General features: G+C 40.6%; 1 protein-coding gene across 3 annotated transcripts; it reads right to left on the bottom strand.

The window, feature by feature from the left end:
- Positions 1-745: 745 nt before the first annotated feature.
- On the bottom strand, positions 746-17,457 carry LOC129170036 (glutamine synthetase-like). 3 transcript variants are annotated; one of them, XM_054757172.1, is made up of 7 exons: positions 17,385-17,457; positions 12,197-12,382; positions 10,816-10,980; positions 10,597-10,743; positions 8,414-8,541; positions 7,796-7,995; positions 746-7,637 (listed from the first exon to the last, which is right to left on the bottom strand). In XM_054757172.1, exons 2-7 carry the CDS (start codon positions 12,363-12,365, stop codon positions 7,328-7,330), a joined length of 1,119 nt encoding a protein of 372 aa, XP_054613147.1. In that variant the 5' UTR covers positions 12,366-12,382; positions 17,385-17,457; the 3' UTR covers positions 746-7,327. The 3 variants fall into 3 exon arrangements, with proteins under 3 accessions (XP_054613147.1, XP_054613148.1, XP_054613149.1); XM_054757173.1 differs by having other exon boundaries at positions 12,197-12,345; positions 17,385-17,432; XM_054757174.1 differs by lacking the exon at positions 17,385-17,457 and having other exon boundaries at positions 747-7,637; positions 10,816-10,946; positions 12,197-12,334.
- Between the last annotated feature and the right edge of the window lie 1,702 nt (positions 17,458-19,159).

Below are 19,159 nucleotides of genomic sequence, written 5' to 3'. Positions count from 1 at the left end.
AGATTTTTGGTCTTAAACTTTTGATGAGTTGATGAACAGCCTATTTCACTTTAAAGCTTGCTTGCAATAAATTGGTTACTCAAAAAAATGCTCTGTCACACTCCCATTTCTTATTTTTGCATTTTGAAGCTCTACATAGAACCTCTTTAAGATCCAAAAGTGCAAAATGTAAAAACCGTCGTCCCTCGGTTATCGTTGTTAATTGGTTCCACACCTGACTGCAATAAATTTACGCAAAGTAGGATTCAATATTCATAAACACAATATTTTCATAGAGCATAGGAAGCCTGTTTGTGACTTTCTAAACACAGTTTTTAACATTACTACAGCCCAGTATACAGGAAATAACACCCCTATAGTCACCTTCACTCTTCTGTTAGTCTTTGTTTAAACCACATTGCACAGGCTACGGGATCAATGCAGGGGCACAAGAGACGGCCGCTGCTAGCATAGCGAGTTACAGAGCTAACTAGTTAGCCTCTCCAATTTCCACATTCTAAAATTAAGAAAGTGCTTCAAATGGAGTGGGGAAGAAGGACAAAGTAAGAAGCCAAAAACCTACCACTTCCACACGAAATGAGACAACTTTTTTCACTCTACCTTGTTTGACATGCCATGGCTGCAGTGTGATGTGATATAATGTCATGTCTCATCAATGTAACATTACTGACGCCAAGTGACCAATTTTTCAACTGGTCTTAAAATTTGAAACGGGCAGCGACCTGAAAGAGACAGCAACACACTGGAAAAGTGAGAAAATAAGTGAGCACGGGAAAGGCAGTAAAAATTGGACGCATTTCAATGCCAATTAAAAAACAAAAGACAGAGTGCCGAGCATGCAAGATCAAAATTTAATATCAATCAGGCTCTACAAAAAATTGCAGCGCGGTTACATGAAAATAAGACTAGCACTCTGTTCTATGTTGAGCATAATAGGTCATATAAATACTAACAAATCATTGTTTCATTTTACACATTAACCCTGGTGGCAAATTCACAAAATTTCTAAGTCACTTGCCAAGCCTAAAGAACCAATTCTATTAAAATAGATCCCCTCTCTAAGTTAGGTTAACTTTAGAGGTACTTTTTCATAAAATGTGTTTGAAAAACAAATTGTGTGCTCCCCCACATGCAATCTGTTTTTCAAGCTCAACTGCTTTTTCCTCTGTACTTAGAAAATGTAACAAGACGCATGTCCACTGCTAACACATGAACTACCTGTGGAGAGGACAAACACAACTATAACACTAGGCTTGTTCCAATAATAATAAAATAATAATAATACCCCTGCCTGCTTATTCAACATGTTTTTGTCTTTTTCTGTATTATTTCTGGTCAGCAAACAGAGAAAGGAAGACAATAACATTAATGACACATTGTGCTTCATTTTGGAAAAACACAGCTCCATGAAGCGAGTTTTGAGGTGAAGTAGCAGGGATGTACGACCATCTTGTGGACAAAAAGTGTATTACAATCAGCCAGTTATGCTTTCGGTATGAATAAATGCAAATATTCTATTGACTAAAATATTGGTCCTGTGTTATATACTGATTATGATCATGATTAACAATTAAAAGACAAAATAAAGTAAAAAAGTACGTGTATCAGCATATGCAATTAAAATAACCAAAGGTGATATTTTCTTGGAAAATTCAGTTGTCTTTGCTGTACAACTCGGCTTCGTAATAAACTCTGGATTCTACCTGGGACATGCCTACAGTGCTTCATTTGGGACCACAACTTTTGATTTGTGGTGACAACATATACATTTTCTATTGTAAAATGTGTTTAATTAGTGTAAGAGGCATATTCATAGGGTTACAAAATATATCACAAGAATTCAAACTTTTCTTTGTAATAAATTACAATGCACAACAATAACTTGACTGTTTAACATTGTCTCTTTTTAATAGACAGCAATAGAACAACAACTGTGTCTGTTTTACACACAAATCACATAAAATACACAAATAAAAGGTAGATGTGTTTTCAAGTTCATGGGAGCATATGGTTTTTATGTAAGTTTTAAAAAGTAAAACACAAGTACAAAAGTACTTAACTATGTTTTCAAAGTATAGGGCAGGGGTTGGCAACCAACAGAGCCATTTTGTCATCAATGACCATTCTATTGGTCCTGTCCTTGACTGTCTTTACAAAGACAGGCATTCTTTCATTTTCTCAATAATTTCACGCTTATTTTTTAATTCGTAGAACAGGTGCCCTGATGTTTTTTTATAAACGATTCTTTCATGTATTCTCCATATGTGAATGGCTTCCCACCTCACGTGCAGCTCTGTGTTGCCAACTTGGAACTTAAAACCCTCTTGGTGACTTATTTGCTCAAAAGCGACTAGCGACAAATACAGAGACTTTTCCTGACGTCGTTGGGAGATTTTTTTGCTATTTAGCGACGTGAAAGTGAAAGCACTTACTGTTCTGAGCGGTGAGTGTACAGTCAGCTGCTGTGGCACACTATCAGACTCACTGAAACTCACCGCATACGTTGCCGCCCCTTGCTCATCCAATCAGCAGTCAGAACGCAGTCTAGATGCATTCAATGACCTTAAGGTGAGTCGGATATGTCACATTCATTTCAAAAATGCACATTTGCCCTACTTCGGTGTTAAAAAAAATACTGCGCTCGGCGAGGGGAGCAAGGAGGCCGCATTCGGCTCTGGAGCTGCAGGTTGCCGACCCCTGGCATAGGAAATCACAATGTTACCAACTATCCTGGATTTAATTATTTAAGGCTATAGGTCATCTATTACATATTTATCTGTTTATTATACAAGTTTATGTCAAGTATATTCATTATACAGTGGACCCCAGCGTAGTCGTGGATTTAAAAATATACAGTATATATTTTTTGCAAGTTTTTTTTTTTCTCTCGCTCTCTGAAAATAGGATAAGGTTTTTTTGGCAGAAAACACACCTGATTCATCCAGAGTCTGTAATAATATTTAAATATGTCATAACTATAACATGCTTCTTCTTTTTTTTTCACGATGTGGAGTCAGTACTTACGGGGCTCCCTAAGTGCAAGATGGCGGCGCCGTGTATGTTGCTCCAGCAGCACTAGCTTTGACTGTCAAAATTCTTAAAGTTTGTCCTCAAAACTTAAAACGAGGTCAACACAATTTAATATGTGATCGTAAGGTGTTACTGGAACAGTAACAACAGGCAAGCAGCGCCGTTTAGACGGAGATAGAAGCACATAGATAAAAGCGTGGTTGTAGCGCTAGCCTAAAGACCGTGACTTTGATTTCATCTGATCTATTGATCATCAATCATCACTATCAATCATTAGTACTGAGTACCTATATATTTTATAATTTAAATGCATTTATTAAGTGTATGAGGTATATTTAGGGCTGTGTTGGTAAATGTTTATGTGCAGTACTACATTACCCCGGGGGCTTAGCGCTGTTGTCTGAGCTACGAGTAAGTACAAGAGTTGTGCAAATACAGTATAACAAGTGCTTAAACCTGGATTGTGCTTCTGTGCATGTAGTTTGTTAGCTTCCATTGTCGTGAATGAACAATGGCAATTGAAGAGAGATGGGGAGGGTTCAGGGTTTGGAGGGGACAAGTGAGACATGTGTCAAAAATGAGCATCTCAATTGCTGGGTTGCAACCACACGACCGAGAGGCAGCCTGCATCACTTCTGGCGTGGCGCTTGGGGGGCACACATTCAATGTCGCCACGTATAAACTCATTATCTTTGTACAGTGGCAGATTAATGTGAATAGCAGTGCATGCCGTTGATTTGCTCCAACTGTGAGTGTGAATGGTGTATTGCATAACATATATAAATAGATGAAAACATGAATGCATTCTTGTATGCGTCCTTCATTTTGCTGCAACTGTTAAGTTGCTTCCCAGTAGCCTGCAGTTGCTACTAGATCGTATTGCTCTGCCAGAACACTCGTTTATTTCTAGATACAGTATTTGTTTAATTTTAGTTAAACAGGTGAAGGTGTGTGTTCTCATAGTGTTGTGTTAATGACGAGAGCATTATGTGTGTAACTTTGCGTCACAAGTTCATATGGTGCAGATATATGTTATATGTTACTTTTCCATCTTATTTCCTTGCAACACACCAGGCTTTGTAATCTCAGCGGGCAGATAGTATTGTTGGTTGAAATGCCCTTACGTGCTCAACAGATTAGCTCTGCCAGGGAAAAGTGTGAGATACACTTCCCCTGTTATACAGAATTTATTTGACTTTGATGTTTTGTTGTAATGCAAATTTGGAGCGGCCAGACCGGAGCAGGAGGGGATAGAGAAGAAGAGAAAAGAAAACAGAGAGGAGAGTGCGGGCATAATAGGGGGACAAAAAAGAGAGAGACAAGGACAACAGTAGCAACAACTATTGCGACAACAATAACAAAACAACAGAAACAAACAGGACTACATCAGCAAATGTCTGTGATGACTATAAAGACCCTGACGGAAAGGACAAAATAATATCAACAACCACAATGACAATACTGCATTGAAACAGTCATACATATTAGTAGTAATGAAATTATTAACTATGATAGTGAACAGAATGACCATAACTGTAATGCACACCATTTTAAAAACTATAATCATATTGCCAACATCACCATCACTGTAATAAAACCAACAACATAATAACACCCTGGTTAACTCAGTGAGTAATGTGGGGAAGTACGTATGTACCGTGAGTGTGCTTATGTACGTGTGTACAGGTATCTCTGTATGTGTGCAAGTCTTCATGTATATCAAAGGTGCGCAAATGTGTTAGCGTGTAATTGTCACTGAGAATGCGTGAAAGGAGAGGGACTGCCTCCCACCACCCAGCAAGCTCCTCCCCACACAGCCAGGCCGAGCCCCCAACACCAGAAAGCCACCAAACCCACATACAATTGTGATGGTGTTTAGTGAATAATGGGACACCTAAACCGTTGGAGCATTTAGATGAAGCCTTATGAAGAAATGACAAATTTAGTTTTCTGTTGTGAGGAACTTCTTTCCACATTTCACATTTTCACAAGCAGTTTTAAGATCCATATTTACAGTATATTTGTTTAACTTTTAACGATCATTTTTTTGCAGTATAAATTTTGCTTCCTGTTGTGGGTCAAGCATGTTCATACTCAGCTCCACTCAATGAGAGAGACAGGTTCAGTAGCCACTAGGGATGCTCCGATCGATCGGCCACTGATCAGTACCGGGCCGATTTTCGTGGAATAGCAGATGATCGGCATATGCTGATCAATGCCAGGCCAATCACCAAAACCAATCACCTGTGGCTCGTACTATTGCAGCCTGTAGGGAACCCCCCCCAGCCCCTTTCCTTCACACTTGAAACTTGTTTGCCATTTGTGAGAGTGTAAAGTTTGCATCCTGAAACACATGCCAAAAGAAATATTTTGTCGGGGTAGCACGTTAAAAAGCTTTAGTTTAATAGAAGAAGAGCAAACTAATTGAAGAACAAACACGTGACCGAGTATGGTGAGTTTTCAACACCCAGCAACAGTCAGTGAAATGACAGCCATCATAGCCATCATCAGTGGGCAACTAACCCGAAAAAGAATTGATCATCATAACTGAATCGGACTACATTCAACACTGGTATGCTTTTGTCTTAATTAAGATGATTTTGTGGTTCCTTTTTTCAGATCATATAACCAATAGTTGGGGTTCAGCTAGGTATTCTGGAAAAAAAAAATCACGTTGGCCCCCCCCCTTTTTATTTTTCAATAATCACCTATTTTTTTTCACCTATCTTTTCCCCTCTGTACGGCGGCCCTGGCCTACAGCACTCACTGTAATTTAAAAAATTACAGTTAATCCATGTGATCGGTATCGGCCGATCTCACTCATGGATGATTGGTATTGGAATCGGCAGCAGAGCATCCCTAGTAGAAGGTTGTTTCTTGATTGCTTTTTTCCCCTTGATGGACTATCTTGGACTTTTTCCGAAATCCCTATTCGAATGATTCCCACGTGCTAGAGCAGCGCATGGGTGCAGCATTTTCCACTCTGACTTCACTTGATGTGTGGGTATGAATACGTTTGTTTGACCCCAGTCTGCCTGAGCCCATGACGACTTCAACCGGAAGTGACATCATTTGCAACCCAGCAATTCCTTTTTTTGGGGGGGCATTTGCATGTGGTCTTGGAACATAACGCCTGCGAATAGCAGGGAACATCCAAAATTTTGCCTTGGCTTGCGTTCACCCGCTTGTTCAGCATCCAAAATACAGTCCGGTTTGTTTACGCCACCATCTTGGAACACGCGCCGAAGACGAAATCTTGCGATACTTGCACATGATCGCGGGTGCATTTTAGTACAACAGTGTTTGATTATATCTGATTTGCTGCACTGGAGAGAGATACAACGTAACAAAATACATGGAAAACAGAAAGGTGATGGATCATGCCGAGACAAGGGTGCAACACCTCTGAATTTTACGGCTTAAAGAGAAGACCGCTGTCATTTCAGAGGCATGGCTCAGAGCTGGCTCCGTCATCGGCTGTGGTGCACACACACACACACACTACATGCATACACATCCCCGGTTCCAGTGTAACTGTCTATCTTCCCGGCGGTGCATCGAGGGTGGCACTCTGTGTTGTCTCATTTTACGTCCATAAGACTAATTTCTGGTTCCAACAACAAAACATAAGCATCAACTTAGGGTAGCATGTTGGCGGCAGTGAGTCAAGCATAGCACACTTATTCTCGCCGAAGCACTTCTGCGACATCACTGTTTTTTTCTTCATTTTCTATATTAAACGGCAAGGTACATGTTTTGTTGGTTCTAGGACGTTGAGATTTAGTTTGATATTGTCGGTTTTATTCCAAAAAAACTAGGTAAAAGTGATGTTAAATATTCAGTGGTCCATTCATTTGCCATTTGTAATTATTTTTGCATCATTTTCTGCATGTAATTATAATTATTGTCTCTTAAAACATGTTTTGTGTTAACATTTTTAGGTGTCTTGAATGGATTAATTGGTTTTACACTCATTTCTACAGGTTTGGTTAGAGTCTGCTTTGGTTTGAGCCGGTCCTTCAGAAACGGATTAACAATGTTAACCAAGGCACCACTGTACATTGAACACAACAAGTGAACAAATTATTAGTAATTGCTGTGAGATTGAGAAAGGGTAGGACTAATAAACTCTGCTTCTTCCTACTCCTTTTCAAACATGTTGAATTGTGAAACTGTAAACATGAGATGTATTTCAGTGTAACCGTGTATGCATGTGAAATAAACTAAACCATTACCATTACCTATACCAATACCAGTACCAGTACCATTCCCAAAAGGCTGAGACTCGCCCTCTAATCTAATTGTCTTTTACTTGCTCCACATCTTCAAGCAGGCAGGTGCTTGCTATGGCTTTGGTCACAAGGTATGGATCACAATTTGCAGCAGGGCGGCGGTCTTCGAAGTAGCCTTTCTTGTCATTGCTCACCTTCAGAGGAATGCGGATGCTGACAGCTCGGTCGGCGACTCCAGCAGTGAATTCATTGATATTAGCGGTCTCATTTTCACCTGTGAGACGTCTCATGTTATCCTGACCTCCGTGTGGGTCATACACTTTAATGTGCTCCTTGTGTCTTTTGCTGAGCTTCTCAATGGCCTGCTCGATGTATCTGTCATCAGAAGGTACACAAGTCATGGAAAATTGCCTGCGGATTGATTTTCCTCATACTTTCACTAAAGCTCCTTGCATGCCTGCTGACATACTGTATTGTATGTTGTTAAAAAAGATATACAACAATTGCAACTTTGTGGAGAATCGTTTACTCACTGCAGTCCTCCTTCTTCCCTCATCTGCTTGGTGCTGACATTCATGTGTCCACCAGCACCGTTCCAGTTTCCCTTCACTGGTTTGGGGTCCAGTGTTGCAAGGACCCCAAAATCTTCACACACACGGTGCAACAAGAAGCGTGCAACCCACAGTTGATCTCCCATCTCAATACCCTCGCAGGGACCCACCTGGAACTCCCACTGAATGGAATAGAACAAACTTTATTGTCAGAAACAATGAAAAGCAGTACAGTCCCAGCCTATCTGACGATTACTTTTCTCTGCTTTAAATTGTAAGTCATTCATTTTTTTTAATGGTAACTTAAATAGACAGTAGATTCATGGCACTTATGTGCAGAAAAACAGTGCTATGGATCCAGCAGAGGGCGCTGTTTCAAAAGTCAATTCACTATTTTCCAGCAGGAATCTTGAACATTGTGATGATGGATTTGTTTGAATTGGTTCAGAAATGGAGGAGTAGTTAGCGGACAAAAAATGAGGCGGAATAAGAAGAAGAGAAGGAATAAACACATAAAAAATGGTGCACAATGTGAAAGCATTCACACAATGAATGAATAACGGCATCACGCGAAACCAATGAATATTTCTCCACACTTACTTGGGATGGCATCGTTTCAGAGTTGGTTCCACAGATTTTGATTCCTGCATACAGGCACGCCTTGTAGTGACACTCCATAATGTCTCGTCCAATAGCTTTGTCTGCCCCCACCCCACTGTGGTAGTGACCTTAAAGAAGTTAGGAAGAAGGCTTTTCAATAGCTGCATTGTTTGGCATCACCCAAACAGCACAAAATGAAGTTGTGTGGTATTTATTCGTTGAAGTTGGTTAAAACAGAGTACTTCAAGTAAATAGGCATGATACATATCGAAAATGTGTTGTTTTTTGCAGGACTCGGCCCGACCCGACCCGGGACACCCCACGCCCAGCCCCCGAGAGCCCAAGGCCAGAGGAGATATCACCCCACTGCCCCAAGGGGGCCCAGGCGGCAGAGATGGAACCCCCAACCCTCGCCGCCACGCAGCCAACCCCATCTAGCCCCCCTCATTGAAAAAATAAGTAAAGGAATGAATACGTAAAAATAAAGAAAGAAAGAAAGCACACAAACGACGCACGCACGCCAACACTGTGATCGGTTTCCTGACACCTGGGTGCTGCATCGCAGCACTGTGGTATGCCTACCCCTGCACACTTAAAAACATAAACCACAATTATGATCATTATTATAATTATTTGTTTGAAAAAGCAAGTCATGAAAGAAGAGCATGTCCTCCTTAATTATCCCTTCAGGAAATGTACACACACACACTAGGACATGTGCCAGGTCGGCTGTATCTGTTGACTCATTTAGCTGCAGTGTGTAACATTTAATACCTCATATGCACTGTCGTTGCTTTTTCAAAACATCCTCCACCACGTCATTAGTGCACTGAGAAACAGTGTTGTTTGATGAAGGCACGGGCAGTTTTTCTAGCGTTAATCGTTGCTCAAAAAAATCCAGTGGCTTATTTTTCAACTGCACATATACTAATTAGTGCATTCAGCCAAGGCGTTCAGGTGCATTACGTAACTCTTGAGTGTTAGGCACGAACGTAGTCACATAGTAGTCATGGCCAGAGGCATTGCTGGCTTACCCTCACGTGACCGAGAGGCAGTTCGTGTCACTTCCGGTGACCGCATGGGGGTCATGCATTGAACATGAACACATACACACTCAGTGTCTTTTAACAATATCTGGCAGATTAATGCGAATACTGGTGCATGCCGTTTACATCATTTGCTCCAGTTGTGTGAGTGTACATGACATGATGCATGAAAACATAAAATAGCTGAAAAAAAGCAGTGTACGCTTATCTTCCGCGTCAGACTTAATTAATGTAGCAGATGACAATAATACCTCTAACATGTCTGTCTGCATATTCTCATGAATACATTCTTATACTGTATGTGTCCTTCATTGTTTCGCTGCATTGGTGGCAAAGTGTTGAGCTCCAGAGCCAAGCCCCAGGCTTCCAGGGTCAGCTTGCACTCAGTAACTCCGGCCTGCTGGAAGCCCCGGCCCCTGCCACACTTCCCCACCCTCCGTGGAGCATCACTGGGCATGCTTCCACGCAGAACACCTTGCCGTTTTATCAGGTGTGCTGCTCTGGAGGTCAGAAAAACCAGGGTGAAGAGGGGCCAGGGACACCTCGCATGTCCATCTTTGGGCCCTCATGGGGTGACAGGGGAAGGGAGGCAGGCAGAGGTGCATGGAGTCCCGGGCGGATGGAATAATACTCCTACATCCAGAATATGTATACATATTTTGCTTAAATCCAGCCTCATAAAAGCACATTTGATGTCAATTTAGGAATCTTATAAGAGCATTTGGCTGACTTCTTAACTTGTAATAAGAACATTTTACTGAAATCCAGCTATGTGATTAAGAACAACGTGCTTATTTTAGGACTCATATTCTTAAAAGTCACAAGAAAAATATTCTAGTTAGAAGAATTCTAGCCAAGCAAATTTTGCTTACCCCATTGGCAGAATTTTTTGCTTGAAATAAGAAAAGTTGTCTCATTTTAAGATAATTTGGGCTTATTTCAAGTATGGCTGTTTTTGCAGTCTGAAAGGTTTGCTTTGGTCAAAGACCTATCGTGTGTTCTATTAAATCTATGGACTATGTGAGGTGATCTTAAGGCGACGTCAGAATGCCCTTGCAATATGATAGATTGCGAGTTTTTGCAAAGAAGAGCAGAAAAATACTGACAAGCCAAGAGGGTATGTTGTCATATACTGACCTTGGGGTGCTGGGAATCCCCATTGAGGCCAACCAAACGGATTTTTATCCATTCCTAAGAGTGTGTATTCCTGCTCCATGCCAAACCAGATCTGGTGCTCTTGGACCTGATCCATCACTTTCTTGCAACCCATTCGATGGTTTGTTTCTGTACAGAACAAACACTTGCAGATTTCATTTTGAGGACTCAAACAGACAAACAAGAACGTGGAGAAGGTACCTGCAGGAAGGCGATCGTTGTTGAGAACTTCGCAGAGAACCAGTTTGTTGGGGTCAAGGGTAAATGGATCTCTGAACATGCACACTGGTATGAGGAACATTTCGCTGTAGGACATTTGGACCTGCGAGAATCTGTGTGCCGTACAAAAGTTCCATTCAGGAATTTCTGTTTGGATAATTGCACATGAGAGCTTTAACATCGGTGGAGCTAATGTGAATAAAACAAAAATGAAGATGACAGTAAACTGACTTCTATTTTCATGAACATATACTATTTTACATTTATCACATAATTTCTCAATACTCGGGACAATGTAGAGTCTCCTTTAAGCTAACATGCATGCTTTTGGACGCCTCACGCACCAATGTGCTACCCTATTTCAAACATATTTCACCAAACTTGCATTACTAGGAGATCTGAAAATCAGTGTACTATAATCAATGATTATTTATTTATGAATGATGTATTTCTCTTTATATTCTGGATTCCATGACATATAATCTATAGAATAGTCGACTATTCAGTTCCATAGGAGGAGTCTGATTCGACGATCAATCTCGCAGTCGAATCATATAAAAATCATGTGATCAAGATTGTACCATTCTGACTACATGGGGGTGGCCAAGGCAAGAATGTCCCTGTTTTGTTATAAATAGCCTATTTTGATACAAATTCAGCCTTATTTGTGTTAATAAAGAATTGAAAATGACGTGTGTGTTTAACAGAAGACCTCTACTTAGCGTCTGCATAGCCTAGCGTCTCTTCCATATTTGCATTTTGTAGTTATTATATCGCTCATATCGGGTCTGGGTTAAGATCGCTCAAGCGCTCAAGAAGAGCTTTTGGATATTGGATTTCACAGTACCGCAGTAAAACTCACACCGCCAGGGTAAACAAACGTGAAGAGGGAGCGGAGGAATACGAGCTAAGCTCACGCTAACCCCGTACAGACTTACATCACCGAGCATTTTCGCGCTAGTGTGCGGTCTTTAGTGAATAAAATGGACGAGTTACGACTCCACATTGCCCACAGAAAGACACTTTTGGACTGCGGCGTCATCATTTTCACTGACACATGACTTAACGGAGTACGGACGTATGCTTTTGAGCTAGCCAACCGCCACACACTTCAAGTCGCACACCTACCATGTTTATTTGTTTATCTGAGTGTTTTAGCTATTTTCTTTGAGGTGGAATAAATCACGAATGAAATCTGTTTATTTGTAGGGATCACAGTTAGTGGTGCTCTTCAAAACAAAACAAAACAAAATTCGACTATTAGTCGACTATGGACAAAATCTAACAAATCAGATTTGACTTTGAAAATCCTTAGTCGAAGACAGCCCTAATAATACAATCCATCATAAAAACAGGACTTTACCATCAATACTTTTTGGTTCAGTTTCCAGGGTTCGGGTTTTGCCACGAAGGTCCTCTCCATTTTTGCTGATCCAGATGTAAGTCACCTGACATTTGCCTCCCTGCGGAAGGCTCATGTAATGCTGGCGTACAGTCTTGTTCAAGCGGGAGCTGGCAGACAATGTTGTCATGTTTCAGCAAGCGTGTCCTATATCATATATTATACTGTTAAAGATGTTTTTCATAACCACTCAATACAGCATGTATCGCATTTATACACCAATATCTCAACAGATAAATGCATTCCTCTTGTCACGAATTACACTACCGGTCAAGAGTTTGAGAACACTCCAATTTCTCCAGTTATTTATTGAAATTCAAGTCGTTCAAGTCCAATGAATAGCTTGAAATGGTACAAAAGATAAGTGATGAAGTACCAGAGGTTAAAAAAAGAGGTAAGGCTACCTAAAACTGAAAAATAATGTGTATTTCAGAATTACTGTGATTGGCTGGCGACCAGTCCAGGGTGTACCCCGCCTCTCACCCAAAGTCAGCTGAGATAGGCTCCAGCATACCCCCAGTTTCGGCTTTTAAAGGTGTTCTGCAGAAATGGAGGTTGGTCAAGCCTTGGCAGTTGGTGCAACTCATTCCCACAGGTGTTCCAAGTTCTGGACTACTTACTACCTCCTCTGTCTGCATAAAAACAGTGTTCAGAACACATTGTGGTACTATACCCTCGTGAGCATCAGTTGAACATTGTACTGGAGAAAGTCATTTGTTGCTACAAAAACGGCAAGAAAAAAGAGAATTAACATTGGAAGAGCGACAAACCATCTTAAGACTTAAAAATGCAGGTTTTTCTTCCAGGGAAATTGGAGTGTTCTAAAACTTCTGACCGGTAGTGTGTATTCTTAGTTTAACTTTGCCATTTTAACCTGACAAATATTACCTAAACAAATACATATTCAAAATTAACATTTGGAATATGTACCTTTGTTTTGTACCGGGTTGGACTCTGTGTTTTTATGCTTGTCGTTGTGTTAAGCTGCTTGACTTGTTTTGTCACTTACTGTATGTTCCATTTCCGTCTGTTAAGACTTACCTGAGTGGGGACAGCTGGTGGCGTTAAAAGACACACCTGTAGCCACAGGTGTGTCTCGCAAGTCTCAAGTCTTTAATCCCAAGTCTCGAATCACGTCCCAAGTAAAGACGCGCAATGTTTGAGTCAGGTCTCAAGTCAAGACAAGGCAGTTCAAGTCACGGCTGAAGTCACAGGTTTGACATTTTTGAGTCTTTGCAAGTCATAAGCACTGTTTTAGTGTTTACCAGATAAAATGCCATTTTTTATTTCGCGGTTTCACTCTCACGGTTTTTCAAAAATATAAATCATGCTGTTTTGTGGTTGGATAGAGCCTGTTATTAGTCAAAACATATGCGTGTGTAAGCAAATGCTACTTTTTGGCCTAAATTAAGCAATTTTCAAGCATAAAAATGGCTAAACTAAGTCATAGACAAATATAAGTCATATAAAGATGCATTCAGTGATGGTGAAATGTAGTATTCTACACTGGTCACTAGGTGTCGTATGTAAATGTTACTATCATGTTTGGTGAGACGCACAAGAATCAGATTTGAAAATAACTCAATATTAATATTAATTTAAGTAGGTCTATAAAATGCAACAATATGACATTGCAATTACCTGAGGAGCATACAGTATATCCAGAAAAACATTTTGCCAGTCAAAATATGGTATCTTTAATCATATCAAGTTGCAATATAATGCTGTTACATGTTGTTAAAGATCGCGATTTTTTATATGTTCACATAAATATCATACCTTGTAAACGTCATCATTTAATAGGTTGGAAAAAAGCTACATTTCGGGATATCAAGTGCTGCTTCATGTTGGTAAAGATCTCAACTTTTTGGCATGTTCACACGAATAGCATCACACATCGTAAATGTCGTCTTTTAATAGGACGTAGTGTAAAAAGTACACTATATTAAATGACATAATACATTAATATTGGGTTATTTTGTGTAAAAACTACTCTCCTTCAAAAGGGATGCATATTACGCGGGTTACAAAAGCTGTTTTTGCACACGCTCGTGGCACAACCCGACGATGGTACACGTCTCGTCATTACACCGGAACAACAGGCTTTTATTGCAGGTTTGAATTATCTCACCACAGGCAAAATAATCAATAATAATAATCAAAATAAAAACATGTGCTACATTTGCGGCCGTTGCCCACTCAACTCAACTCAACTCTGAACCCCCGACATGACTTCCTGTCTTTCATGTCCCGTAGGGAAGACATTTATAGTAACACAGATGAGCACAACTACTATTTATGCCTTAAATGGCCTCATTAGTCTTATTTTGTCTACTATATTGGGCATTACTAGTGTTGTTTTATGTGTAGGGGCCTCTAATAAGGTTAAGACCGTATTTAGAAGGTCGTAAACTGTTTTTCAACGCTCCAACTACAAAAATATTCCAATTATGAATAAGGAATCCCACTTTGCGGAAATTCACGTATCACAGTCGGGTCTGGAACCAATTAACGAGGGATTACTTGCATTAGTTTGTTCAGAAATCCAGCTAAACACACCTGAAACACACACACGTGACGTTATTTATCCATCTTCTTCCATTTATCTACTTCGGCTAACTTAATTTCAGTGTCACAGTTCCTAGCCACACCTATTTTACAAGGGAACATGTACTGTTGCAGAAAATGGACGCTAAGCTAGAGTTACCCAAAGATTAGCTCACCAAACAGGTATCAGTCCAACTTACTGTCCTTTGTGCAACTTCAGGTGCCGAACAAAGTTGTAGTTGTCGCCTTCTTCGTCTGTTATTCTCAGGTATTCAGCAGGTTTTGCATGCAGCAATTGGTTTATGACCTAGTAATTTGTGAATACAAATTAAATGATCCTTGGTAGCATGTTTACACATGCCGGTGGTAATCACTGCAGGCTGAAGCGCACAGAATCCCCACCCTCGTTTGTTCTTACACCTGATTGGATGCTAATAGATGCGTTCTATGTGGCAGATTCTGTGAGAAAATGTGTTGTCTTGCTGGAAATGACAAAATAACGACAAGTCTGAAGTAATCAAAAATGTGACCGAAGTCTGACTCAAGGTCAAATCTCTGCCTGTAGCGGACTGGCAATCAGGTCTTCTTATGCCAGCCGTTGCAGGAGATGGACACAGAGTTGTTTCCCAGCACACGGCTGGTGCTCTGACGTGTTTTGCTTTGCCGTCTTGGATTATTCCTGCTCTAAAGCCACACAGTTCGTGTTTCATGCGTTTTCCCTGGCAAATACATCGGAACTTGGTTAGCGTCATTAATTCGTTCCAGAGGGTCTGACTCTAACCTAAACAGACACTAACCAAATCTATTTTTCCCATAAGAAATAATGTAAATCCACTTAATGCATTGCAGAAAGCCAAAAATGTTATTTTTGTTAATATTATTATAGTTGCAAAATGCATATAAATACATAAAATTGATGAATAAAAGGGATAGATGAGCATTTAAGGTCAGCTTTTACCTTGAGATGCAATTCTTGACGTGATTGTTCCCAAAGAAACAAGCGAGACACTACGCGGACACCACCTCCCTGTTTTGCCATTTCTTGAATTCAGTAGTGTTTCTCATCTCAGTAACCCAAAATGGAGCCAAAGAAAGCTGCAATTGTCAGCATTAGCATAAAGAAGGTGAGAGACACTGTTTAATTCAAGACACTCATGACAAAAACGGGAAGATGGTGTTCGTGTGGTGTCTCGGTGCCACATCGTGTCTTTGGAAACAGTCGTGTCTTTAATGAAGGTATCGAATGTTCATTTATCCCTGTCATTCATCATTTATATACATTTAGAATTGTTTTATGCATGCAAAACTATAAAACTATAACATCTTTGAGTCAACTGCTGAGGGACGGGTGACAGCCGACATGCGTTTCCCTGTCACTACGCAATACGTACAGGAAACGTAATCGATTCTACGCATGTGCAAAATGCGTCTACATAAGGTCGACCTATTTTCCGGCAGCCACACGTTAGTCATGTGTGTAAATCTACTCCATCCGTATTCACTCTTCACGCTCTGTGATTGGCCAGTCACACACAGTGACCGCCCCCTCCCGAGACACACTGTGCAGCCGCAAAGGTGCAACTGGCAAGCCGAATCATCCAGATTAATCCATCATTGCGCTCTGCTTATGGCTGTTTATATTAAAATATCATTGCATTTTATGTGTTTTATTGTATTTAGTTATGTACATTACACGTAACCGGATATGACATTCACGTCCTTGCTACGTGCATTGCGTAACTTTTGACGTAGTTCAGTCTTGGTGGAAGGCATGAGACGATAGAAACATCCGCATGCCAACAAAGTCTTTTAATAAGCGTTGCTAATAATAAGTATGGTTGTTGACCATTCATGTTCATACATTTAAAAAATAAGTACCACAGCACGTGACGTCGCAGAAGAGATGTCGTAAAAATGTGCTAAAGGAGGAAGTGAAGAATGTCTCGCGCATGCGCAGAACCAAGTGCGTTTACGGTATGAATTGCGTAGTGACATAGCCAATTTGTTAGCTTGCTAATAAGATCCTAAGAAAGAAGGATTTTTTCTGGTTAAACAAATACAAATAAGAACACAGTTGGACTCATGCAGTGTGTTAATAACACGACAAGACGTGCACCATACTGTACGCTAACTGGATAATACATGCAAACCGAGGCAAAATCTTCAACGGAAGACACGCAAACCGGGGCGAACGCTAACCGAGGTTCCACCATCATTATTTTGTCCTCCACGTCTCCTCACTGTCCTCACTGCCACTCCTGCCTAGTTTTGTTTGTTGCCTTCAAACTCCTTGCATCGCCCTTAGTGATTTATCCTGCTTTTTTTCTGGCCCTGTGCTAAGCTTTTTGTTTTTGTATTTTTTATTATTTTTTGATTAATAAAGACTTTGTTTTTGTTGAACGTCACCCCTGCCTGGTTCTCCGTACTCTAACAGTTAAAAACCTTCACTGTTGATCATGGCAGACAGCCAAAGTACTGACATTCATATCTTAAAATACGACCCATAGTACATGTTTTTGGCACGATATAATAGTAGGGAGAATAATAAACTCCGAATAAGTATCACTATTATATGTGTTAAATATAAAAAAACACATCTTACTTTGTTGGAAATGGCGTGGCGTCAGATACCTGCAGTCGGATGTTTCGGTGACAGATTGAAACCTGTTTGTGGTATTTGTGTCGGCCCCTGCTTTGCTGCTCCCCCCCATCTCTCTCGATCTCTCTCTCTCTCTCTCTCTTCTTTTTGAAGTTTTTGTGTACGTAACTTGCTGGTTTGCTAATAAATGTGTGGTATCGTATGACGAATCCGGTTTGCCGTCTTCTCTGCTGACACTATCAGAAGCACTGACCTCCATTTGGAACTTCTAGATCCATGAAATTGTATACATTTATTCCCTACAGTCTTCATTTCGTAGCGTGCTTCATGGCTGCAGTGCTTCCAGTATGTGTATGTGCATGTTGCGTGCAGATTTCAGCTTCTATGTGTTACCATGGCAATGTGATCAGCCCAGGGCCTTCAGAGTTAAGCATGCTGGATTCCAATTTTAACCAGATTTGATTAACAGGGCCAGCTAGCTGGCCTACAATAACGTCAGCATTTGTCTGTCCTCTGATTGGTTGATCACAGCAAAACAAAGCAGAATTCTACAAGCAGAAGGTGGCGGTAATGCACACCAAAAGTTGCTTGCCAACCGCCAATAAATGACAGAAGAAGAGTCTGTCGAGCTTTGCACAAAATAACGTAAAAGAAATTGACGTGGTAAAAACTGAATTTTTAAGGTGGGCTTTTCCAAAACAGACATTGTAAGGAAAGGTGCACCAATTTCGACGCTTCAAAGATGACGTATTTGAAGATAAAGGGTTAACTAGGTTTCTTCCGTAATACCACCCATTGTTATGTTGCATTTTGTTTATCGTTGACGGTTTGAATAACTGCAACGTGATAAGTGTATTCTGACACCGCGTCTTCTCAAGTTCCGAACTTCCCGGAGTTTGTGAGTTTTGGTTATGTTCATGAAGTTCAGATTGCTCACTGTGACCGCAACAGCAGGAACGCAGAAGACGGGAAGGACTGGATGAACAAGATCACAGCAGAGGAACCACAGCACTGGCACAGACATCAGTGTTATTATTGAGCCGGTTTACAAAAACAACATTGAAAGAAGCCTTTTAACTAAACTGTAAGTTGGTTTATGTTGCACTTTGTATCATTAAAATATATTTGATGTGTTTGCATCCATCCATTTGATGCTTTTCTACACTATACTCCCATTGCACTGATACCATGGCTCAGTCCGTTCAATAATAACATACAAAAGAAGACATGATTGACGTGTGTGTGTGTGTGTGTGCGTGTTTGATGGTGATGAGATGTAACTCTGGTTTACAGCACTCAGTGTCACGCTCTCAGCTATTCACGCTATCCAGGGGATGCGTGGCTGAGAATGGAATGATGAGACTGATGAGGTTCATGGTTGGCGTCAGTCAAGTTATATTGGAGAAGACTTGACATGAAGACAGGGATTGCAGATAAAACAACAATCTTTCTCCACCAAACTCAACCGGGACCATGTCAACGCCCACAGTCATCTAAACTACTGTAAGTATTACTTTTATGGGGTGTTGTCTTGACTTGAAGAAGTATGTGAACTATGGGAGGCGCTTCCTAACGAGAACAGGTAGAACCACACCATGTGCTGTGCTTTTATTTTGTAACCATGTTAAGGTTATCACACCTCCTACAGGAACATTACTAGCATGACAGCCTCCACTCGTGTCTCTTTTATAGTGTTTTCTCATTCTTTCTATCCAGTGACGTGCGGTCAGGGGAGGCACGTGAGACAGAGAGCCTCACCTGTCATGATAAAAAAATAC

The sequence above is a fragment of the Dunckerocampus dactyliophorus genome, chromosome 17 (assembly GCF_027744805.1).
Source record: "Dunckerocampus dactyliophorus isolate RoL2022-P2 chromosome 17, RoL_Ddac_1.1, whole genome shotgun sequence".
Taxonomy (NCBI): domain Eukaryota; kingdom Metazoa; phylum Chordata; class Actinopteri; order Syngnathiformes; family Syngnathidae; genus Dunckerocampus; species Dunckerocampus dactyliophorus.
The sequence above is the reverse complement of the archived record's forward strand: the minus strand, read 5'-3'. Positions and strand labels throughout refer to the sequence as shown.

Coding starts and splice junctions, on each gene's coding strand:
- LOC129170036 (XM_054757172.1), bottom strand. CDS start 12,365: ATGACAACATTGTCTGCCAGCTCCCGCTTGAACAAGACTGTACGCCAG. Junction 10,981..12,196: donor TGAACCAAAAAGTATTGATG/GTAAAGTCCTGT, acceptor TTATCCAAACAG/AAATTCCTGAATGGAACTTT. Junction 10,744..10,815: donor CAACGATCGCCTTCCTGCAG/GTACCTTCTCCA, acceptor TGTTCTGTACAG/AAACAAACCATCGAATGGGT.